The following is a 25799-nucleotide window of genomic DNA, read 5'->3' as shown; positions in this document are numbered from 1 at the left end:
AATTTTGACAGTAATTTTATTGGTAGAAAACAAAATCATATTGCTAAATGAGATTGTGAAAAATAAAGTTTCAGGTCACAATCTAACTTTATATGCTAATTTAAATATGTATTATTACATTCCTATTTTATTTCTATTTGTTATATTATTTATTGGCTATTTTCCACATCATCTGGAATTCTTTTACACACCCCAGAGTTTAAAAACTCCGCAATAGACTGAAATCTAAAAGAAAATTAGATTTATTTTTTAAAATAGAAATCTAAAAGAAAATCTAAAAGTGTTATTTTTTATTCGTTGGATGGTCAGAATGTTGGTCAAATATTTGAAAATTATTACCAAGAGCAGCTTGACTAGTAATGAACTTTGTCACACATCAAAATGTTAAGGCTTACCAATTTGTTTTTGAAATTGTTAATGTTGCACTTGACATGTCCTGCCTTGACAAAGCTACAATGAAAAGATAAATATGTTTCTCAACATGGTTTCATTCTCTTAAATCAATAACTAACAGTTTGCCTTGTGCATTTTTAGTCAGGCCCTGCTCTTTCTTTTTCTTTGTACAGTAAGATTAAACCAGATGTCAACCAGGTAAATTATCACACTGGAACACATGTCTATATTGTAATTTCTTTGCTTCATGCATTATAACCTCCATGGCCTATTTAGGATTTTCAAGATTTTAGTTTCTTTTCTTCCTCCAAACAATGTCAGTGAGGCAAATTGCGGCACTGCTGGCTGGATTAGTTGGTTTAGGTGCTACATTCGGAGCCACAGTATCTAATGAGTGGAAGAACACAAGCAGGGCTTCTTCAGTCATTACGGCTACCTGGATATTCCAGGGACTCTGGATGAACTGTGCTGGGAATGCCCTCGGAGCTGTGCACTGCAGGCAGCACCACACCATTTTCAAACTGGAGGGTAAGACTGACACAGTCATTATACATTTTATCAGTATAAACCTTGTTGTTATAAAGAGTTTCACAGTACACACTGTGCATTCTCCAAATATAGGGAATATCTTTGTTGATTTCTTACCCTGTAAATTTGGCTACCTAAATGTTAAACATTTTCTCAGTGATTACCCAGAATACCTGCTTAAAGGGTATTTTATTTAATCAACATACATTGGCACGTTTCTCACTCCAAAAATAGAAATAAACTTGAAACTCAGACAATTACTGCATGATAGTGACACAAGATCATTAAATATTAGAGTTATTTCACCATATTCTACTTTTTTTTTTTTTGTAGTTGATATGGCTCATTTAATTATAGACATGATTTTGTTTTTATGAATTGAGATTGAAATTCATAAATGTAGGTTTATTTGAAACTGTCATTGGTAAAATTGAAACAAATCTTATATAGCAGAGAGGTCTGAATACAGTTTCATATAGGGAACTGAAATATGAAGATTGCTGGAAACCTACTTTTAATATTATGACTTCCAACTCTGTATTGTTTCTTTTATGTAGTCTGAGAATTTATCAGAAGCTGAAGGAATCTGAAAAATCATTAGTGGCTTGATCACTTGTTACTGCTTTAAATAAGAATTTATTATATTCTTCTTACTTGCTATGAAGTTTGAAAAATACATTGTTTCTCTTCTCTTCATGATACTTAGATGACCTCCAACTTACTTTTGCAATCTTCACATACAAGAGATTTGCTTGGCAGTCCATTAATTGTTCACTATACTAATTGTTCACCATACTGTTCAGAAATGTCTTGTAAAAAATTAGGGTAAGATCCAAGTGTTGTAGCAAATACAAACTCACATACACAAACAACTTCTCCTTAACCACCATCTTTCTTAACTCTGTGTGTTTCATAGGCAATAGATTGCAGTTTAGATTCAATTTTGCAGATTGTAGATTAAATACTATTCAATTAAAGGTCAAATTTGTATTTGTACAAATCACTTTTTTTTTTTTCTTTCCTTACTAATCTCCTGTGTTGCTCAATTCAATTCAATTCTGAAAAACTGCAACATTTAAGTAAATTTATAAGTTATGGGGTGGTGGCCTGCTGCCAGCAAAAGGAAATCCTGGTTCTCATTCTGAAGTTGTTTTTTAATATATCATGCCCAGGCCTTATTTCAAGTTAATACAATTTTTTTGGCTTTTCTTTCCTGTACCTTAATATCATGTGCATGTTTAATTTTCATGCAAAAGTACTAGTATTTTTGACAGGGTTAGAACCCTGTGGTCTCCAGTGGGTTGTGTACTATGAAGTTTTTCATTCTTCTCAATTTTTTGTGCACGTCATCATACATATACACAAGTACATACAGTATAACAATTTAGCTAGCTTGAGGTGTAAACATATATAACAGTCCTGTTGATACTAACATAGATATACATGCATAGATGATACATTTAATTCAATGTCGGGGTACCACCATCTTGGAACGATCAACTTGACTTTCAACACTGAACAGAACGAAGCACAGTCTTTTGATTTTAAAATGCCACAATACTATGCAGTGTGGCTGCACTACAAGGAGAAGTATACTACCAAGAGAGAATGGAATCACTTTTCATGGGTAAGATGGTTTATTTAATTTAATTTACATTTTATTTAATTTACATTTACAGCATTTAGCAGATGCTCTTGTCCAGAGCAACTTAGAAAAGGCTATTTCATCTTCTCATAGTATGTATCCTAGCCATTTCAGGTTAGAGTCAAATCGAACCATTGAATTAGAATATTGCTAGATACAGGAGTCAATGCTGATACCTAGAAAGAAATGTAAAATGAGCACAAGTACAATATCAAAAAACAATAATTGCAATTACCAAACAATAAGTGCTAGAAGCATTCAATTAATCAGTTTCCATAAGTGCAGCGTTAGTGGACATTATACTCCGCTAATAGATGTGTCTACAGTCAGTGTTTGAAGACGAGGGATTCTGCTGCTTAGACAGCCAGTGGAAATTCATTCCACCATCAGGGAGACAGGACAGAGAAAATGTTTACACTTAGCTCATACTTCACTAGCTAGATAGGTAATGAAATGTGAGCTAACCTTAGAAAGCTAGCCAGATAACATGTCAAATAAACATATAGACAGCAATATATTTTAATTTGTGTAGATGTATTTATGATTATATATATTAAATATTATTTGTTGTTTAAATAATTGCTTAGATATTGATATATATGTTTTTGATGTCTATATATATGTATTGATATTTTTAATTTGTGTAAATGTATAAATCATTTCCCACCTAAACAAAAACCCTTCCTACACCCTTCCTCACTGATGACCAGCACTTCTTCACTTGCACTTGTTTATGCTATTAATAGTCATTGTCACTGTAAACACACCAGGGTTAACATTAATGAAAACTATTATGACAACAAAAACGAGCAGTTAATGTATTCATTAACTGAAATACATTTTTAATCTGAAACAATAAAAAAAATGAAATCAAAACTACTGTTCACAAACAAAAATGAAATTAGACTTACATAAAAAAAAAAATAGAATTACATAGAATCCGAATTTAAAATAATTTTATGGACCTCGACATGGGGCCTGGAGTCAGATTTCCCAACCTTTATTTGTAATGTTAGTTACCTGATGTTGACTTTAATTGCTATAGAAGTGCATTAAGGTAAGCCAAGAAAAGTCTTGAAGCCTTGATGCTTGGTAATACTATAAAGCAGGATTATTAATGATATTAAAGTGACAAGGACCCCAATGGATATTTTAGTTTTATGTGGACAGGTTTGAAAACTATGTATATAATAGCAGGTGTATTGCATTCATAACACAGCTGTGCCATGCCAAAATGGTAAAACATGTTGGAAGGACACTCTAAATCATTTTATTGTTTTATTATAACTCATAACTGAGTTATTTTTCATTTCACAATAACAGGTACCTCTTGTTACCTCGTCACATCTTTCATAATAAATATTAAAATAAAAAACAATTAACTAATAAAAACTAAAAGTAATGTTCTACAGAAAGCAAAAACAAAATTAAAACTACATACTCTAAAAATGAATTAAAACAAAACTGAAATAAACAAAACTAAATAAAAATGAACTAATTAAAATTTAAAACAACCCTGAACTATGCATAATTTACATTGCTCATATTCTCAATTGTACAAATGTAATGTAAGTGTACATGAAGTCCATTGCTTACCTTTATTTGCTATATGTGTGGGCAACTTTTATTTGTTTTAGTTATTTTAATGGATTTTATGTTGATACCTCAACCAAGGCAAATTCCTTGTATGTCCTCAGGTGAAAGCAGTCTGTGTATGCCAAGCCAGGAATCAAAACTGCACTCTTATATATGCTTCAAAGAAAAGAAATGAAGACCCAACAAAATATGGCCTGGTGTGTCTGTAGACGGCAAGTGCTATCAAACACAAAATATGTCTGGCTTTATAGATCTTGGAGGTTACAATGATGAGACCAGTGTTGCAGCTGAGAACTTTGTGTTCATGGTATTGGGGTCAATAGAAGTCTCCAACTGTCTACTTTTTTACAAGCACACTGACACCAGACTTCCAAAAAAGCTTACTGGAGCATGCCTTGGATGCAGTGCATGAAAGAGTCACCAACCTAATTTGTGACAATAGATGGACATGTGTTTAATATCAGTATGCATACCAAACTTGGGTGCCATGCTTGCTTGCCATGTACTTTTTAGTGAAGATTTCTGATTATGGACTTGCCATATGCTAAATGTGACCCAAACATGCTGCAGGCTTATAGTCCTATTGGAAGTCTTGCAGGAAAAGTAGACCAGTGTTATATTTGCTTTCTAAATGATGTATAAGAGAAAGAGGATCTTCATGCTACAAACCAATACTACTAACATATAACATTTATAAATAACAATTTACAGCAGGAATGTTGTAAATGTTTTAAACTAACTGAAGCATTTTGCCCTCGGGCACTGGCCAAAGTTCACTAATCACTGGCCAAAGTTCACTAATCACTGGCCAAAGTGTTTACTCTCCGGTGACTCCAATGTTCAGTTCCATGTTCAATGGTGTTTTGTCCTTGTTGTTGTTCCCAATGTTTTTCTGCTCTTCAGCTTTGTTGTTACGCTTTCCAGGTCTCAGATTAGTTATATGATAACAGAGATAAGTCAGAGTGTTTACATAATATGTACCAGTCAGCATCTATCATGCTTGGTAGTTTAGACTTTTCCCAATTAGTGTAGTATATTTGTGTTTATGTGTGTATTAATGAGTTATGTTCTTTTTAAATGTTTGTATTGATAAAAGGTACCCTGTGACTGGCATTGTCATAAACAATGACACCTTGACCCTGATGATTCCAGAACTGCTTCAGCTGCACCAATATATCTGCACATATCACTTCAGCCAGGACCACTTGGAGCTGCTGTTTAATTCCATCTGACCATCAGGTAGGATCTATTTGCATCATGATGGACTATTTCAAACCATGCAAACGCTACACAGGGTTTTGTTTGGACATGCAAATACACTAAACCCATACACGCATAGCTCAAGCCACTAAAATATGCTCGTAATTATAGCAAGTAACTAGTATATTACTAGTAACTAGTAACTACTAGTAAATAAACACAGTTATCATTTACCACATACGTTAAGGTTATGTATAAAACGTTTTAAGTAAATATACATTTTAGCTGTATATACATTTAGATTGTTCATATCAGAAAGGTTACATCATAATCATTATGCACATTTTACAGTATTAAAAAAAAAACTTTACATATGGGGTTGTCAGTTTGACATGAAAATATATTGACCACTATATTTGTGTGTACAAATACACACACACACACACACACACACACACACACACACACACACACGAAATTCAAGTTTTGAGATTTGGACAAAAATGGGAGGGAGTATATTTTTAGGTTGGCATAAACAGTAACGAATGAAAGACAAATTACTTTCACACTGTAATTAATTGAAATAAAAATATTATAAACATTTGAGAAACATATATTGCAATTTTCTATAGTTTAACCCCATACAGGTTGACAGCAGTGGGCATTACTGTCAACTTAATCTCAGCACACCTGTCCTTCATCTACTTCAGTCGCTGAGAAGTTCACCTGTCACAAGCTACTTTGAGCTCCATTGTTCATGCACTCAAGGTGGTGCAGCATCATGGCTGGGGAAAGGCCCTGGAGGTCAGCATTTTCCTTCCTGGCTTGCCAGTGCCACATCCGACCGCCTGCTTTCAGATGCCTTTGATGTTTCCTGAACAACAGCGTCATGTACTGTACATTGCATTACTGAAGGAATTATGGCCATACGAGTGAACATTGCTGTATATACAGGTGTGTGTGTGTGTGTTACCTGTACCTGCACTCCGCTTTCCCATCCCTTCTGTGTTGTTTCTCTCCTCTCTGCCTCACACTCCTACCTGCCTCCTCTTCATTCTTTTCCACCAGGCTGGCCTCAAGCAGATGGTCTCCCCCTATATGGGTCGGGTTCTGCTCAAGGTTTCTTCCTGCTAAAAGGGGAGTTTTCCCTGCCACTGCTGCCTTAGGCATGCTTGGAGGGGATTGAAGCTTGGCTTCTATGATGGGAAGTTTTTTTGTTTTTTTTTTTAAATAACACTATATCAGTAAAATAATTTTGAACTGAATGGGATTGACTGATTACTTCTTAGGACATCAGTCCAGCAATTTGCTTCAGAAGTCAGTAGGAAATAATCCCCAAAGACATACTGCTGTAAAAACCAGTATTTGGCACTTTGCCAAAATTGCCTAACCTAATGAATATTGCATTATACTCATATTTCAGTAACTTCCATGAAGTAATGTCAATACATTTATGTAAAGTTAAATAATTTTAATGTTATAGTATTACTGACAGACATGAGATAAACGGATTTTTTTGCCGCAAAGAACAATCTCCTCAACTTGACCCCCTTGCCTGACACTCATTTTTCCTTGTCTCCTGCCACTCCCTCATCTCCTGTTCCATCTTTTCCTTCCTGTTTCCCTCACTCTTCTTTCTTCCCATTCTCTGCACACTTCCCTGTCTTTCTTCTTTCTCCCCTCTCTCTCCAGTGCCCCTCTTTCATCTTCTCCCCCTCTCCTCCTAGGTTGTGGGTCCATGGGCAGATGAGTCCACTAGGGCAGACAAACATAGGGATGACCTTAATCCAGGGACGGCCAAATACATTTGCATGATTAGCCTTGGATACGATAAAAAACGAGAGGAATTCCTCTTGAAGAGCACTACTTCTTAACCAGAGTTATGTGATGTGACAAATCCAGTTCCAATGGGTCTGCCATCCAGGGAGCTCACTTAACACTGGTGACAAGATGACTATTGATCCCCAGATCTCTTACTAGATCCAGCAGCTCCAGAATCTATCAAGGCTGTAACGACAGTCAAAGTCTTCTTGGAGTACTTCTGTCTTAATTATCTAGAAGTTTGCAGGATGAAAGAACTGAGCTGCTGTTTTATTGAGGGGTCTCTACGGCATGTCTTCTGTGAGTGTCCCCTCTGTTTCTATGGAGCAAATAGTGCAATCATGTAGAATGTGCCCCAACTCCCCACAATATAAACATAATCCGAGATGGTATCTCTGCCTCCTCTCTTGGATGCTGATATGCAAACTGTCAATCTGCATCTCCTCTGCTCTGTATTGTGGAGGAGGAGTGAGATCATGTTGTCTTTTAGCTGTTTCTCTCTCCTTCAATAGGTGATCAAGACAAATGGAAAGTGTGATAATTTCCTCCAGAGATTTAACCTCATCCCAAAAGGATAATTCTGTGAGTAGCTCAGCCCTAAGTCCATATCGATAGGTGGTGGTTAAAGCCGCCTTGCTCCACCCACTACTCGCCACTATAGTAAGAAATTCCAAAGCGTAATCCGCATCTGATAGCGAACCCTGTTTTAAACTGTATAATATTTCTCCACTAGCTTTCCCTTCTAAGGGTGAATTGACTGGTGATCTCCTCCTTCCATACTGCATTGGTCCATTTGATAGCTCTCCCACTTAAACAGGGGAATGATGAGTGAGATACAAGCAGTGTCAGAACATGGAAGCTGATGGGCAAAATACAGCAAACATTGGAGCAAAAATCCCCTGCAGCGCGTGGGATCACCTTGATACTTATTTGACAAAGCCAAGCGGAAAGGAGAAGGACTGGTTATTGCGGAAGGGAGAGACACAATGCTAGTCCAGACTGATGTGCCTCCTCAGGACACACCTTTTTGATTCTTGGAAAATATATGGACATCTGGATTGAGGGAGCATTCACAGTTAATTGACATTAACATTATCCATTTGGACAAGCAGCCAGTATTAATTAGCAGCTATATACAGCATGCTAAACTTGACAACACTGCTGTAGTCTAACATTACCTTGGGTATCCTAATTAGCTAGCTAGGTTGCTTACATGCTTGCTAATAACCTTTTTGAAGAGATTGGTCTCTCCAATTGACAACTCAATATTAAGATAGACTAACTTCTCAGAATGCATTATTTGAATGCATTAGAGCAGGACAATGAAGGTCTGAGTGAATCAATGCGCTGTGCAGAGCTCTACAATAAAATTAGGTTTACCCATCTTAAATATAGAAAAGCAATATGTCAAGTAATATAGAAACGTACTGATATTTTGGTGGGCCACCACAAATAGATTAATGTATGGGGATCACTGCATAATGGCTCCCTGAGACATCAGCGACACTCGGCTCTGCGGCCCACAAACCTTTGTAAGTTAGAGCAGCAGCATTACAGCACCAACATCTAAGCATCAACATGTACCTTAATTCTCAATTTCAATGAACTACAAGATCTGCACCATTTATTTAATTCTAAAATTGTTTTCCTGTATAAAAAATAATAATTTTACTGTAGAAGTCCCGAAAACATTCTAAAAGGTTATTCTAAAGGGATTTTAATGAAAACTCTGTTTCACCTGCTGTAACTTTCACAATTCTAGGTACGAATAGATAGCTAGCACCTTGGAATGTAAGTAGGCATTACTTCTCTTAAGTAAAGCTATTTATAGCTTTATATGTCAGTAGCAAAATTTTGTAATCAATACGAAATTTGATGGGTAGTCAATATAGTATTGAAAATACTGGATTAATATGGTCAAAATTTCTGGTTCTTGTAAGAACTCTAACTTCCACATTCTTGACTAACTGAATCTTGTTTAGACTTACTTGAACTTTCAGTTAACAAATTATTACAGTAGTCCAATGTTTGGCATCATATGTGGATAATTTAGTTTTTAGTTGTGCAATATTTTAAAGGTGAAAGAAGACTATCTAGTAATATTACCTATATGTTCATTAAAGGACAGGTCAGGATTGATTGAGCTTTTTCATAGTTGTGCCTGGTAACACAGAAGGGCTCTCAAGGAGTGGACTGTCTTCCATCCCATCCCTACATTCCATCCCATCCTTACATTCCATCCCATCCCTACATTCTGGGGTCACAGTTTCCTCTCTGGAGCTGTATTCCTACTCTCTGCAGCAAGTCTGCTGTCTCATTGCAGGTCCTTTGCAGCACAGAGGAGGTCCTCTCCAGCCCCCAATAAGGAATTCTGGATCCCATTGATTTTTTTTCTCCATCTTGTATTCCTCCTCTCATCTTGTTCTTTATGCTTGTGCAGCATCATTATCCACTTGTTTTATTATTACAACTTCTGGAATTAGTATCCTTCACATACAAGTTCATCATCTGATTCTATTTTCTTTATTTCAATTAATATCCAAACTTGTGTGATAGTGTTTTCATGATATATGGTGTTACTCACCACGTTTGCTGTCATTTTTCTCACTGTCATCCAGAAAATAGTGTTTTTCCTGATGTTATTTCTTATTCTTCCTCATCCTACTTGATCTCATATTCTGTATTTGTCTTTCAAAAATACTCCCCTCCCTTGTTTGTGTCTTAGTCTTTCACTTTTGCTATTTTGTTTCTGTGTCCCCTATGAACTGGTTCCCATTTATTATATGATCTCCGATTATTTTCATCAGTCAAATGAAAAGGTTTTTTGAAAGATCACTGTACCAAGCATACAACCCATAACTGATCAAACTCTAAAGTTGCCTGAAAAGGCAGAAACACGAGTTTCTAATAAATTCCATGCACTATGAGCCTTCACAAAAAAAATTAACCTGTGCTGTACGCTGGAACAAGTCTCCAAGCTGAGAAAGAGATAGTTTGAGAGACTGCCTTTGTTCTTGTTAGGATATGTAAGTATTTCCTGTCTTTATCCCCCAGGTTTTCCCCTCTGCATGCTGTGTTAAGAGAAAGTTAAGCGAAAGTTAAGAGTGGAGAGCAGAAATTTCTTTAAACAATCTTTTTCAGCCTGCTTAAATTTGGAGCCTAGGAGCTCCCTTTAGGTCAACCTTCCTCTGCCTCTCACTAGACAAATAACACATGATAAGACCTCTTGAAAAGGCTTTTCATGTTTCCCATAGCAGGGATGGCTCCTGTGTATAAGATTTTTACCTGGGGTTGAAAGAGAGTCAAAGTCAAGTCAAATTTATTTTTGGGCAGTGGTATTTATTTGTGGGGAATGGTAGCCTACAGCCAAGTTCCACTGTTGGGTCTCTGAGCAAGACCCTTAACCCTTAGTTGCTCAAGTTGTATTCAATCATAATTGTAAGTTGCTTTGGATAAAAGTGTCAGCTAAATACCATAAATGTAAATTTATATTGTGCTTCTTACAATAGCTGTTGCCACAAGGCAGCTTTGCGTTGAATCTTTATGTCCAAGTCCACGCCCCCAGTGAGTAAACCAAGGGCGACAGTTTGACCGTTTGCCTAGAGGAGATTTGTCCATAATTGGGTTTAAATTAAATTCTCCTTCAATTAAATTATTCACAATGTTGAGATTCTCTAATTTAGAGAATGCAGTAGTTATAAAGTCAACAGGAAGACAATAAATATTCATAATAGTGATTTCTACAGTACACCTCTCACAATTAAGTAACTTCCTCCAATATCCAGTGAAGGATTTGTCATTTCTCAGGCCCCTAGCAAAATTAGGTCTGGGGGCGCGAATCAAAGACATTTTTATTTTTTAACAGTCAGAACTGAACCATCCAGGTTTATTTTACTTAATTTCTTTTTTGGGCATCGCTGGGAGGCTAGTGTTTCATGTTTGCATTCAAGAGTCCTGATTAGCTAACTTGCATATTGCAGTATCTCTTTCAATTTGAGCAATGAAAGAATTAATCTGTTTAGTCATTTAAACATTTTTTTCATCCAACCACTTGTGGTGAGCAGGGGGCCCCCTGGTCTCTGCGGCCCTATGCATTTGTATGTTGTTTTTCACTGCCACTGCCTATATCTTGCATACAATGTAGGAGCTTAAACAGCAGATTTTTCATTCCCCTACTCCTTGAAGTAAATGAAGAAAATAATTGTTGAAATCGAATAAAAGTTTGTCCTTCTCCCAACCCAAAGAGAATTATAGTGACAGAGCTCTCTAAGGGTTCTGTACCCCTAAAACAAAGAGGCACTGGGATTATTATAACCCACATAGCCTTTTTTTTTTAAGGTTCATCTTAAAGTGTAGTCCACATCAATAAAGTGTACTTGTAACATTGAGCCTGACATTGCAAGCCTGACATTACAGCTATACAGTTACAAAGCCCTAAACCTAAATCCCTCCGACTTGCACGTTATCAGCACATCAACTCATGCAACACAGTGCTTGTTGGGTTATGGAACATCTTGATGGAGTAAGTGACTATGAATGAGGTAGTAGACATTTGCCTCTGGTTCATGCTGACTACACTCAGATATTTCTTCCACCCCATCAAACTGTTTGTGTTTGTGAATAACTGTTGAGAAATTCTGAAAGATTATCACAATAGCATTTCCACATTTCAGCGCTTGATTCTTCTAACCCAACTCCTATGATACATTCATCACATGCTGCGTAATTGTGAAATCTGATAAATGTGAAATCTCATAAACACAGATCATGGTCCCTGAGTACACTCTCTTTGCTTTTAATTGGACTGTCATTGTTTCAGCGCTCATAGCTTCAGATCATTATCCTTACCCCTCTCTGGGACTACAACAGTTCATATATTCTTAATTCTCCCTCTGTTCTGTAAATCATCAGCATGTTTATTCAGATCAAACACGTGCCTCTCCAGTTCTCTCAGTTTGCCCTCAGTGGCATTCATTAGGTCTTTCAATGCCAAAATTCTTGACTCAGAATCTGTGATCTGCTTTTCATTACTGTTGAGTTCCTCACAGTGCATTTGTAGGAGTTGTGATGATTGGTCTAGCTTTTCACCAATAGCTTTGAAAATGTTAGCTGTGATCTTCCTAACCAAATGATGACGTGCTAATGCAAAGTTCTAGGTAGCAAGTTCTAGGTTTCTCTTGCGTGACATGTCAGTCTATCTCAAAAAATATGTTGTTGATGCTTGTAGACTACAAAGTTGTGGAAGTTCATGAAAACATTAGAGCTGTAGGGTAAATTCAGATGTCAGCAATTTGACACACCAGATCACCCAGACACAATTGCCCTTCAAGCTGCCTTTTTGACAACCCCCACTGTAACAATCACATTATTCCAGGCACAGGGGTTACAGTTTCACAAAGTAATTTATGAAAAATGAATAAAAATGAAAAATGTTTTTTGATGTTCTGAACAATGCTTACCTGCACAAGCTTCTTTTGCTGCCATTGTTGTCTTCATGTCAAATAAATTTACCTCAGACGAGACAGCTAGGTCCATTGACACTTGAAAGTTGTTTAAAGGTACTTTATCTTATTTGGCTATTATGAAGCAAGTGCTTTCATGTGAGGGTGTTGTCATGAACTTGATTCACAAGTCTGAGGTAGTAAGGTTGTAAAATATATGCTATACAAATACAATGTCATGCTTTCAAATATGATAATATTAAAATAATGTAATGTAATAAAATATAATATATATATATATATATAATATTATATAATATGTTTTCAAATATAATAATAATAAATATAAATAATTTCATTCAAATTAATTTACTAGTATCTGTCATGATTAGTCCCTCCCAGCTTCCATGTTCAGTATTTTCCCTGTCTTGTTTTTTTAGTTCCATTCCCTAGTTTAGTTTTCTCCGTCCCTCGTTTGATTTTCTACACCTGTCCCTCGTATAGTTGATTGTATTTAAGACCTGCCTTGTTCCCTTACTTTTTGCTGTTCATTGTGATTGCTTATTGACACTGTGTGTACATGTATATTTGAATCATTATGTTTGTTAAGTTCGTACTCCATGCCTTTGTGTTTCTTAGCCCTGAATTTTCCTAGCGTCTTTTGTTATAGTCTGATTCCCCTGTTTGCCTCTCTGTATTTTTGTTTTACTCATGTATCCACATACTCTCTGTGTTGGCTCTATGCCCTTGGACTGCCCTAGCGACTCTGATCTTGGATTTGCCCTGAATAAATCTCGCTCTGCTCTGCACGTGTCCACTTCCTATCCACTCAACGTTACACTATCCTTGTTGAGCTGCATGCCTCCTTCCTGACAAAATCATTAATCCAAGCTATTCTGAAGGCAGTTCTGCCTTGGAGGCAGAATGAACATAATTGGTTATCAATCAATGCAATGTCAGCATACTACAGCAATCAGTTGCGCTCACAGCTAAAGTTATTAGGGCACACTATTAGAATAATTGGTGTCAAAACACTTTTTAGTATAAAATGGTGGCTAACATCATATATGAACAGAAATACCAGTTATCACGGTATTCCAGACACCCAGCCTGAGGGACACTCTCACTGTTACACATACACTCTCACACACACATACTTTGCACCTTCCCTGCTCTCAAACTCCCGATTACTAATTACCTGCACCTGCGCTTTGTTTGCCTCTTTGTTACGTCCTATTATTTAAGAGCAAAAGAATGCTTGTCCAGTGCTGTGTGTTATTCTTTGCTACTGCCTTCAGACGCCAGGAGTGTTGCTGCCAGACTGTTACTGGTGCCTCGAGATCTACTGCCAGCCTTGTTTAAGGAAGGTGATGGATGGAAGACCACCTTTAGCACAGCCTCAGGAGACTGTGTACCTAGTTCTGCTATACGGCTTTGCCACAGCACCTTTTGTGTTTCAGGCATACATAAATGTCTGCAATGACTGACATACTGCATGGACAGGGGCTCCATCTGAGGTGGTCCCCAGCAATGAGTGACATACTGCATGGACAGGGGCTCCATCTGAGGTGGTCCCCAGCAATGAGTGACATACTGCATGGACAGGGGCTCCATCTGAGGTGGTCCCCAGCAATGAGTGACATACTGCATGGACAGGGGCTCCATCTGAGGTGGTCCCCAGCAATGAGTGACATACTGCATGGACAGGGGCTCTGTTTTAAGTGGACCCCGTCACTGACTGAGGCTTTCATTATGCTGAAGGCAGACTTCACTGGTGCTTTCTTTCTTTTGCTTTGGCCAGCTTTCTGCTGTGCTCTTTTGTTTTGTTCACTATGGAGAATAAAGACACTCCAAATCTGCACTTGCATCTTATCTTCTTCCCTCCCTGCGCACATACTGAGACTGCTGTCACGTCATGGCAACATTTACAAGGTAGCATGCATTGGTTGCAATTCTACCATGAGGCAAAAAATTACACTTTTTTTTGCAATGCCAACAAGTAAAAATGGAGTCTTATTTAAAAAAAAAACCCAGAAACAATAAAAACATGCCCTGTCTCAGATATAGCACAACATTAAGACTGCCAGCAAGCTCTCAAGCCATTCTTAGCATTTAATGGTAGTTTGCCAGCACAACTCTTTGCTACCTAGCTAAGTAAATGCATAAAGAAGATACAGCATTATAGAATAGTTCACTTGCAGGTAGTTTTCCAAGAAACCAAAACCATATAGAAAGGTTTGATTTAAAATCAACAGCAAAGCCACAATTAGAATAGGCTACAATTAATGTAGTGCACATAAAACATACTGAGAATGTGCATAATTTTCTAAAGTTAAGTTCTGCCTATTTGTTATTTTGAATTGCATTTGTTATGGTCTGAAACAATTAGGTTTGCTATGGCTGTCTATTACCTATTCCTCCTATATATATAATGGCTGCAAAAATGCCAGAGGGTGTCTGTGAGAGATTCCTCAATGAATGGGGGTGAGTGGCGCTAAACAGTGAAAGACAAGAAATTAAAATCATTTGTCACTACTTGGCCAGCATATTCTTTTAATTTTGCATAGCAGAAATATGCATTACACTGAAAATAGCATAGAAAACTAACCCTAACCTGTATATTTCCTTTTTTCTACAGCAAACAGGTTTTGGGTAGTAGCTAGCATTTCTGCTACTCCAGCATATGCACACCAAACAATCAGCACTTAGTAGCAGAAATGGTATCATCTTACTGCACAAAACCCATTTGCTGTAGAAAATACATTGTATACTTTTAGCAATGGAAAAAACAAAACCATTCAAGATTTTGGTATCAGCACTATGCCAGTCCAAAACTGGTATCTATTTACATTGTTGCACAGCTGGGCTTATATTTACTCTGTAGGTTTTAATTCAGCACAGGTGATTTTGCTGTGTACCTTTGCAATGACATAGAATGGGGGGAATCACACCATGAACATGGAGCAAAAATATAAAAAGAAACTGTGGGATGTTATCAAGACAGCTGGGACCAACATCCCTAAACAATCCAAACTCTATAATTTATACCTAACAGACATTTATGTCTTTTCAAGTTAATCGTAAATGCTCAGGTCAATGCTGCAAAGTCATTCCTCTTTCACGGAGCATAAGCAGCAAAATATCACACTATAAAAGTGGGCTTTAAAACATAAAACCTAACGTTATTATTATTATTATTATTATTATTAATATTTCTTTACTCATGTGTAGCCACAAGATGTTCATTATTAGTAATAACATTATTATTATACAATTTAAACAATTTTACATTATAAGTGGGTCATTTGAAACCACTTTATAAATAGTTTCTCATTCATACTCGACAATTAAATATGACTTCTTTGTTTGAAAAAAACCTGTTTCCACTCTTGCTTTACTGAGCTTTTCCCCATCACCTCCCTCCCAGGTTTTAGAAACTGAAGTTCCTGTTAAAAACAGTTAATGAGCAACTTATTCTGTGTTATTTTTAGCCCATAATGGCACAATTGCTGGTCAGTTTTTGCATTTAAGAAGGTTTACATTTTATCTTCCCATTTAAATCTTCCCATATGAAATTATAAAAGTATCATACAAAACTACCATATTCATTTTCCCAGTCTAAAAATATTACTCTTGCATGAGTTATGGCTCCACTAATGTATACATTATGGCATCATAATGTCATAAGGGGGCAGGAGTGGACACTTCTGGAAGATTGTGACGACTCCAAAACCCTCCCCACAGAATGTCACCCAAGAAGATATAACCATCCATCCATACACATTTAGCCTGGACTACCCTGGACTACCCTGGACTTCCCTGGACTTCCCTGGACTACTAGCTTGGTGACCCTCTGTAGGTCTTCTCTAGCTTTGGCAACTTTAGAGGTACAATGAATACAATAGGAACAGAGATAATAGCCTTTATTGTGGCCACAGCAGGCTGGGTGCTGGTATCCTCCACTATACCAACAGACTACTGGAAAGTATCTTCAATTGATGGCACAGTTATTACCACAGCTACCTACTGGTCCAACCTCTGGAAGACATGTGTGACTGATTCAACTGGAGTTTCCAACTGCAAAGACTTTCCTTCCATGCTCGCTCTGGACGGTCAGACAGCTCCCCCTCACCCACCCCCCACCCCCCGTCAAAGCCTGTATGTATGTATGCATGTGTGTCTGAGAAAGAGAGACAGAGTCAGAAAGAGACATAGAAGAGACAAAGAAAAGCTAAAAGTGACAGAAAAGGATAGTGCATAAACAGACAGGAAGGGAAGGCAGTAGAGAATGGGTATGAATATATGTGTTGTGTTTGTGTGTGTGTGTGTGTGTGTGTGTGTGTGTGTGTGTGTTTGTGAAAGAGAGAGAGAGAGAAATAATTTTTTAAATGGCAATATATTTGACTTCCTTTGTTTGATTTAACATTTCATCATTAGTGAAAGTCTTTACCTTTGAAATTTTCACAGTGAATAGTATCCTAACAATGGTTTACAATTTTACCTTGGTTTGCTGTCACTGGTTTTGCCATCTTTTGTCCTATCTTGCAACTATCTAATTTTAAGGTTATTATGTCTGGGAACTGTTATGTGCTCTCAAGGCCCCTGATAGATTAGTATAATTCACAAGTTTGGTTGAGGAAACAAATTGACCCCAACCTGTTAATATTTAGCTGCAGTTCTCAGAAATGGACTCCGTGGACATAATTTTTCCACAAGCTCCAAGTAATTTTGCTCATACCTGTTTGAGATTATTAACTAACGAGCTTTTATTTGCCCATAAATCAGGTCTCAAATATCAGTTAAAAACACAACTGTGAACATTTAGCCATGCCAAGCTTCACTTACTTGCTTTGTTAAAATGGGACCATCCGATGTTAACCTCTGTTGAATTCGTTGAGAAACCTTTTCTGAGCAATATACTGAACTTGAACCCTCACACTTTCTTAGATACACTGGTGAGATTTTTGGTATTGCTACATGCACATTAGAAGAGCTCCAACTGTTCATTTCTTCTTTCTCCAAGTTCTACCCAGCTCTTGAGTATAGATGGACTAGAGCACATCCTGGCATGAAAGTAACCTTTTTGGATGTTTCAGTGAAGTTTGCAATTTCTTGTTTAAATACCACCATCTATTATAAACCTACAGACTCTCTTTCCTATTTACAATACAATGTTTCACATTCCTAGACCTGCAAAAATTATATCCTTTCCTCATAGCTACTTAGACTTTCCTCACAATGCATTTGCAGTGAAAATGAAGACTTCCTTCTGTAAAGTATGGAAATGTTCAAATCTTCAAAACTGTGGGTTTCCTGGGGAAGGCAGCATGCCTTTGTTCGTGTTTTACCTGTTCAGAGAGTGGACACACTGACCTATAAACAATCAGCTGTTAAGACAAGAATTCCTTTGGTGCTTACTTATCATCCTAAAAATAAACCATAGCTGATATTAAACACTTCAGAATCCTCCAGGACAATGCAGAGACCACATCATTTTTTAAAGATCCTCCTCCACTAATATCCTACAGATGAGACATCAATGTCATGCTCATCAAGAGTGACATAAATAACCACTCAGATAATAACTGTGGTATTGCAGCCTGCAGCCACTCTAGATGTGCTACAAGTAAATTTATTAACACAGCCAATAAAATAACTGGCATAAAAGGATCAATTGTCATCATCCATTCCTCCTCATGCATTATTGCCTGAATTGTCTACTGTATAACTCACTCATGATATAGTCATCTTTATATTGGAGAAACCAAGAGAAAGCTTGTTGATCGGTTTGTAGAACACCTGCAGACCATCAGAATGAAAAATTTGTCATTTTCAGTGGCAAGGCATTTTAATACTAATGGACATTCCATTAATGACATATCTGTTTGCATTGCAATTGTTGTTATGACAACAATGAAATTAGGAAACTCAAATAAAAATAACTGATCTAGGAAGGAATGTTATGATTTAAGCATGTACATTTTCATATATAAACTGGTTCCTTTCATATATAAACCTCCTACTAATTGACAAGCACTTTACTTACACCACTGATGACGGACGTCTGTCCGAAGCATCCTGTTTCTCTGAAAACCTTGTGTACTTCATTACTATCTCAACACCTCTGCAGTACACTGCAGTTACTCACCATGTTGTGATGCTGTGGTCTGCTCTCAGGTTCAACAACCACTGAGCATTGTTGTTGTGTGATGCCTCCTTCTCGCATATGCTTTTCCAGTAGTCTTCAATCTCTGGTTTTGGTGGGTCTGTTCTCATGCTGTTACCCTACCATGAAGAGTACACTTTGGATGGCTCATGGGAGCACATCCTTTTGATTTTCCTGGCTTCTCTTTCTCTTGCGTACCTCCTTAGGTAGGCAGCCAGATCTTTATCAGCAATCTCCCTGAATAGGATCCAGTAACCATCATGCTAGCAGACATGCAAGAAAGGGTCTCAAGTATGAAGAGCTGGAGAGCACCAGGACATGACATGGTCCACACCTACTGGCTGAAGAAGCTAACTGCACTTCATTAATTCCTGGCAGCACAAATGACCAGATGCTAACAGATGGAACACACCTTGAATGGTTATCTAAAGGCTGAAGAGTCCTGATCCTGAAGGTATCCAACTACCCATCCAACTACTGGCCGATAACATGCCTCTGTACAACATGGAAGCTCCTGTCAGGCATTATTACAGCTAAGATAAGTAAGCACATGGCTCATTGCATAAGTAGGGCTCAGAAAGGCATTGGCAAGAACACCAGAGGAGCCAAGCACCAGTTGCTGGTGGATAAAACAGTCACTCGAGACTATAAGACCAGACAGACCAACTTGTGCACTGCCTGGATTGATTACAAGAAAGTGTGTGATTCAATGCCCCACACATGAATCCTGGAATGATTGAGGCTGTATAACATCAACAGGACTCTAAGAGCCTCCATCAAGAATTCAGTGGGGCTATGAAAAACAACACTAGAGGCCAACTTCAGACCAATAGCATGAGTCACCATCGAGTGCGGGATTTACCAAGGAGCTACCCTGTCCCCACTGCTATTCTGCATAGGCCTGAACCCCTTCATTGAGATAATCACCAAGAGAGGCTACAGACAATGGCTATGGAATGGAGTAACCACCAGCCACCTCCTGTTCATGGATGACATCAAGCTGTATGCCAGAAGTGAATGAGACATAGACTCGCTAATCCATTTCACCAGGATACACAGCAATGACATTGGAATGTCATTCAGACTAGCTAAGTGTGGTTGTATTGTTAAGAAGATGGAAGGTGGCTAGAGCAGAGGGGATAGCACTATGAGAAGGTAATATAACAGAGTTTGAGGGCAGCTACAAGTACCTTGGAATCTCACAGGTAAATGTGAATCATGAACAGGCCACAAGGAAAGCAGCTAGAGCCAAATACTTACAAAGAGTGAGGCAAGTCCTGCGAAGTCAGATGAATGGGAGAAACAAGATCCGAGCTGTCAACACCTATCAACACCTATCAACACCTGTGCCCTGCCAGTCATCAGATACACCACTGGCATAATAAGCTGGCCTAAGGAAGAGATAGAATGCATGGAGGGTTTCCTCCCAAATCCAGCACTCTGAGACTGTACACTAAGAAGGAGGATAAGTGAGCATCAGTGCCATTATTCAGGAAGAAACAGCCAAGATCCAGGAATATACCAGGATAATGCCACGTAGTAACAAAGTGCTTAGTGAGTACGTTAGTGAGCCAAGATACTACGCAGGACTCTCATGCTCCCAGGCCTCTGGTAGAGGACCCAAATTTGAAGGAAAATGACTGCCCAGAGGGCAAGTAGGGAATTAAAAAATCTGCGTATCTCTCTCTTTTTCTTTCTCTCTCTCTCTCTCTCTCACTTAAGTGTGTGTGTGTGTGTGTGTGTGTGTGTGTGTGTGTGTGTGTATATATATATATATATATACACACACACACACACACACACACACACTTAAGTCATAACCACCTGCCTAATATTGTGTATATTACTACATACTGAACTCTTTTTTTTTTTTAAACCATTCCTGAACAATTTTTGCTGTGTGTCATGGCACATTATGCTCCTGAAAGAGGCCACTGCCATTAGGGAATACTGTAGTCATGAAGGGGTATACTTGGTCTGCAACGATCTTTAGGTAGGTTGTGTCTGAGTAACATTTACTTGAACAGCCAGGACCTGTGGTTTCCCAGCATAACGTTGCATCACTCTGTCCTGGACAGCTTGCCTTTAACCCAACGTGCATCCTTGTGGTATCTTTTCCTGAGATAAACAATGCAAGCATACCCAGCTGTCCACATTATTCAAAAGAAAATGCGATTCATCATACCAAGATACTTTCTGCCATTGGTCCAGTTCTGATGCTCACGTGTCCATTGTAGCGGTTGTGATGATGGACAGGTGTTGGCATGGGCACTCTGACCTAGGTAGCCCCATGTGCAGCAACTGTTGCAATTCCTTTCTATCAGAGGCAGCATTAGCTTTGTCAGCAACTTGAGCTCTTTGGGATTAGACCAGATCAACTTCAAGGACTGTTCGCTTGCTGCCTAATATATCCCACCCATTGACAGGTGTCATTGTAACAAAATAATCAATGTTTTTCACTTCAGCTGTCAATGGTTGTAATGTTATAGCAAATTGGTGTGTATTTATCATCACACTACACACGCATACACACAAACACACACACACACAATAAAGACAACTAGATACAATTTCTGGTTTAAAACTGAGGTTACCTATGATCAATCCCAGGGTCTGGGAAGAATTTATGTCTATACAGTTATATCAGACAGTATTAAATATACCTTCACAAATCCATACATGGATGGGAGTAAGCATGGTTTGGAAGTATCACAGTATAAGATTGGTGTTTCATTATGTGCATTATTTGCAATATAATGTAGCTTAATATTGCAAGACTTTAAAAATCTTCAAGTTGTACTGAGAAGTATATTGGTAAATGAGGCAGCCATGCTGAGAAAGGGCATGATGATTTAAGACATGCAAATCAAGATTCTTTGTTGGCACATAACAGGCCTGCTGATATTTATATTCAGTACTGCTCTGTATGTACACAAAGAAACTACAGTAATAAAAGCACGTATGATACATGGACAGCATCAGAGACTATATATTGGGGCACAATAGGAACAGCTATATGGCTAAATAATTGCAGTCTGTATATTACAAGCAGAAGAATGAGTCACTGAAAATGTACAGCTCACTGAACACCATCATTAACTAAACTGTTTACCCAAACAGCAAATCATTGTGCTGCTAAGTTTATACTTAGCAAGGTTCAAGGTGAATGGCAAAAGACTGCCGTTGGTCATCATAAATTAATACAAAACTACTAGATAATGTTATGGTGCCTAGCTGCCAGCATCCTCCATCTGGCGGCACTAGCGTACACATGGCCTTTTGTTTATGTTCAACTTTTATATTGTGCTTTTCTGTTGCATGTGTTGGATGTTGTTTTTATGCCACAGGTGTTGAGCCTCATTTGCTATGTCACTTGTGTATCATTATGTCACTATTTGTGTTTATATGACTGTCAGTCATTCATTTTACGTTAACTTTCTTTAGTTCCTTTTTGTGCATGTTTATGTACTGTTACGTTTCATTAAACTCTTCAGTTGGTAACTTGCATTTGCTTCTTACCTTTTTTTCACATTCTACACCCATGACAGAATGACTGGCTGTTTCGGAAGCAGCAGTTTTTGTCTTTGATCACCTGCAACTTGTGTTGGCTCTTCTTCCCCCTAAGTGGATTCTTTTGCCTGACTGGTATTGGAGTGCTCTCTGGAGCTTGTGAGGGGCTCATTTTGCCACGGAGCTCTCCATATAGACATGGAAGCCCTGGAACACACCAGGAGGCATGAGGCATCCTTCAGTTGGAGACTTGCAATTGCATTCTTCCTTTTTGCACGTTCTATGCCCATGACAATATCCTGATATGTTCTGGGTTCTTATGATTTTTTTCTGCTGCAATTACTAATACAACATCCAAGTTCAAGCTCAATATTTATTGTCAAACATAACATGTATGTTCCACATACATATTACAAAAGTAAAATTATTCTTGATGATATAATTGCTGTACAACTTTAAAAAATCATCTGATACTTTTATTTGAAATATGTACAGTTTGTTAAAATGTTATTATGGTGCAATGGGCAAATTCTTCAATAAAATGATTTAATTTGCCATCCTTCACTACTAAATAAATTGTGGTTTCAATTTTATACTTTTAAGGACCTATTATCCTTTTGTTGTTCTGCTGTTTATTTTTATACAATTGTATCTGCATTTATATAATTTGGTAGAATTTTTTTTTTACATTTCTGCTTCTGTACCATACTATAATGAAAATGAATTTGGAAATAAATTTGGGAGATGAAAAATCCTCTCTTTTTGCCATAGGTTATATCCAGGTATGCCGAGGCCTGATGATTTCAGCTGTTTGTCTTGGTTTCTTTGCAACTGGCTGTGCGCTGGTTGGAATGAAATGTACTAAAATTGGAGGAAGTGATCAAGTCAAGGCCAGGATTGCATGCTTTGCTGGATTCCAATTTTTTGTCAGTGGTGAGTAATTTTTCATTACCTCGCCAATGTAATGTAAGGAAGACTCCTGAAATATACTTGTGTTGTAGCTTTGAGCTGTAATTGTCCAAATGAAGATGGTATACAACATTGAACTCTTCTCATTTTAGCAATTATACCATGGCTAAAATTTGGTTATTTTAGCCATGGTATAATGATGATATATAATAATTTCTCAGGCTCTTTATTAGAACCAGACTATATGGTTGCTATGAGCTGTAATTATCCAAATGAAGATGGTATACAACTTTAAACTCTTCTCATTTTAACCCGGTTTATGTTGTGACAGGTCTGTGCTCTTTGACTGCCTGCTCCCTGTATGCCCACAGGATCACTTCTGAGTTCTTCGACCCTATGTTTATGGCACAGAAGTAGGTTCACAATAATACAAACAAAGAACACTAATGTGTTGTCACCTGAGGTTATTATTATGTTATTACTACTATGGTTCTCCTCAGGTATGAACTTGGGGCAGCCTTGTTCATTGGGTGGGGGGGATCTGCACTCTGCATTCTGGGAGGAATTGTATTCTTCTTGTCACTGTCTGATGGCATCAGCAAAAGGTAATACAGACAACAAACACAGAGGAAATACAGAGGAAAGTCTGAATCTCATCATAACCCCTCTTCTTCCTTCCTGTAGCTCAAGCCAAGCTGACAAGAGACGGTATCTTTATAGTGCAGCCTCTTATGTCTCTTCTCCTGGCAAGATGCACAACCAATCAGCCAATGGTAGAAGACTCCCTGCTGAGTTCAGCAGCACATCACAACAGTTTGATAAAAATGCTTATGTATGATGGACAAAAAGAGGATGAAATGTTAGCCACATTCACTGTGAGAACAACTCAGTTTTATATAGCACTCAAATAATGGATGTAGTGGGACACAGACACAGAGACATGACTTCCAAAGCCTCCAATGTGCAAAAATAGTCAAGCTCTCTGTCTCCACACACACACACACACACACACACACACACACACACACACACACACCCACTCATGTATAAATTTATACATACAGAAGTCGTTCATCAGCTGTGCAAGCAATGTGCTTCCTATTTCTCTGGAAACATTGTGTACTTCACTCAAATGTTTAGTACTTCTGCATTTTACTAAGCACACTGCAGTTATCTCAAGAATCTAGAATCTTTCTTAAAACAAATGTATACTATTACTAGATGGCAGTGTTGATCCATCTCACTTGCCCTCTAGTACTCTTTGTCTAAACTGAGATGCATCTGGCATTTATTCCACCTGACTGCCATCGCTGAAGATGATTAGTAGCTGCAATTTTTTCGGCACTGGGGAAAGCCAGTCTCTGGGTGCCTGCTTTATCCTTGGCATTATTAAGATTCTATTTTCACTAATGCTTTTGGAATACTCTTTTGAGTCATTTGGATGGACTGTTTTTCTGTGCTTTTTATATTTAATAATACGTATATGTTAATTTGTGCCTTCCCCCAATTTTCTTTCTTTATATAATATATTGAAATTACCATATGTGAATGTGACAGTTTGTTGTGCAATTAACTGACACTTGCCCTTTATAAAAAATGAATGACTAAATTATTTAAAGATTTTGTTAAATTTTGTTAAAGGTTTTGTTATCCATATCGTAATACATCATCAACAACAACAATAACAACAAAATATATCACCATTGGTATACAGACATCGAATGGTGTCTAATCACTACTGAACCACAGCTCAAAATTCAGATGGCCATTAGATACATTCTTAATAGATACTATCTTGTCTCTGACAAGACACAACTGCAACTCACCAATAAACATTGCAGAAGAGTGTCCTATCCTTTTTGTTAAGAACTAAACTGTTACAGTAACTAGCTAGCAGAAATAACTTTGTGGCATGGGAATAAATATTATCATTTAAAAATATGAATGTTTCTGAGAATGGGTCCTGGATACAGACATTTTACTAATCAAAAGAACCTCTCGCATCCTCAATAAAACGCTGCAAGTAGACAAATGCAACTCAGTTATAAAAAAAATTCTTTCACCATTTTTATACCTAACCACTGCATTTAGAGTTCAGGACAATCAGCAGAAAGTAATGAAAATAGTTTATCCACAATTAAATATCTAGCATTAAAAAAACTCGACTAGTTACAAATCAGCCACTAAAGACCCCACTTCTCTATAAAAGAAGTCTCTTACATAAATGAACTACTAAAGGTCCTGTCACAGCATTCCTGTGCATATCAGGTCTGGGCTTTGACTTCTAAAAGTTGATTATGAAACTTTAAATGTAACCACCTTCTGTCATTGTGTTCTTGACAGTCTTATTGGTTTTCCAAAGAGCACACAGTAGGCCATGCTTATCTCTTTTATGATAAGGTTTGGATTGAGGAGGAATGTGAATGACACTGTCTGCCATGTATCAGAGACTTCTCTAACGTTCTGAGATTACACTCCCCAATGACTCCTACACTGTTGAGACTGAAGTTTTTTTTCTGTTGTTAGTATGTTATATTATGCATAAATGTTATGAATTAAATAGAAAAATAGTAAAGGTTGGTCAGATTGG

At 37.6% G+C, this 25799-nt stretch overlaps 1 protein-coding gene across 29 annotated transcripts in view; it reads left to right on the top strand.

The window, feature by feature from the left end:
- Positions 1 to 477: 477 nt before the first annotated feature.
- Positions 478 to 25799, top strand: part of LOC113585667 (claudin-10-like) — a 37640-nt gene continuing 12318 nt past the window's right edge. The window contains exons 1-12 of one of the 29 annotated variants that reach the window (XM_081720733.1): positions 478 to 591; positions 715 to 921; positions 2373 to 2548; positions 4264 to 4374; positions 5259 to 5401; positions 5995 to 6316; positions 7090 to 7483; positions 7696 to 7765; positions 23072 to 23233; positions 23541 to 23622; positions 23710 to 23814; positions 23894 to 23982. In XM_081720733.1, the coding sequence (XP_081576859.1) occupies positions 23098 to 23233; positions 23541 to 23622; positions 23710 to 23814; positions 23894 to 23982 (412 nt within the window). In that variant the 5' untranslated portion in view covers positions 478 to 591; positions 715 to 921; positions 2373 to 2548; ... (4 more) ...; positions 7696 to 7765; positions 23072 to 23097. The other 28 variants (XM_081720735.1, XM_081720734.1, XM_081720742.1 and 25 more) reach the window with 28 other exon arrangements.

This window comes from Electrophorus electricus, chromosome 9 (genome assembly GCF_041902795.1).
Source record: "Electrophorus electricus isolate QZ-2024a chromosome 9, ASM4190279v1, whole genome shotgun sequence".
Taxonomy (NCBI): domain Eukaryota; kingdom Metazoa; phylum Chordata; class Actinopteri; order Gymnotiformes; family Gymnotidae; genus Electrophorus; species Electrophorus electricus.
The sequence above is the reverse complement of the archived record's forward strand: the minus strand, read 5'-3'. Positions and strand labels throughout refer to the sequence as shown.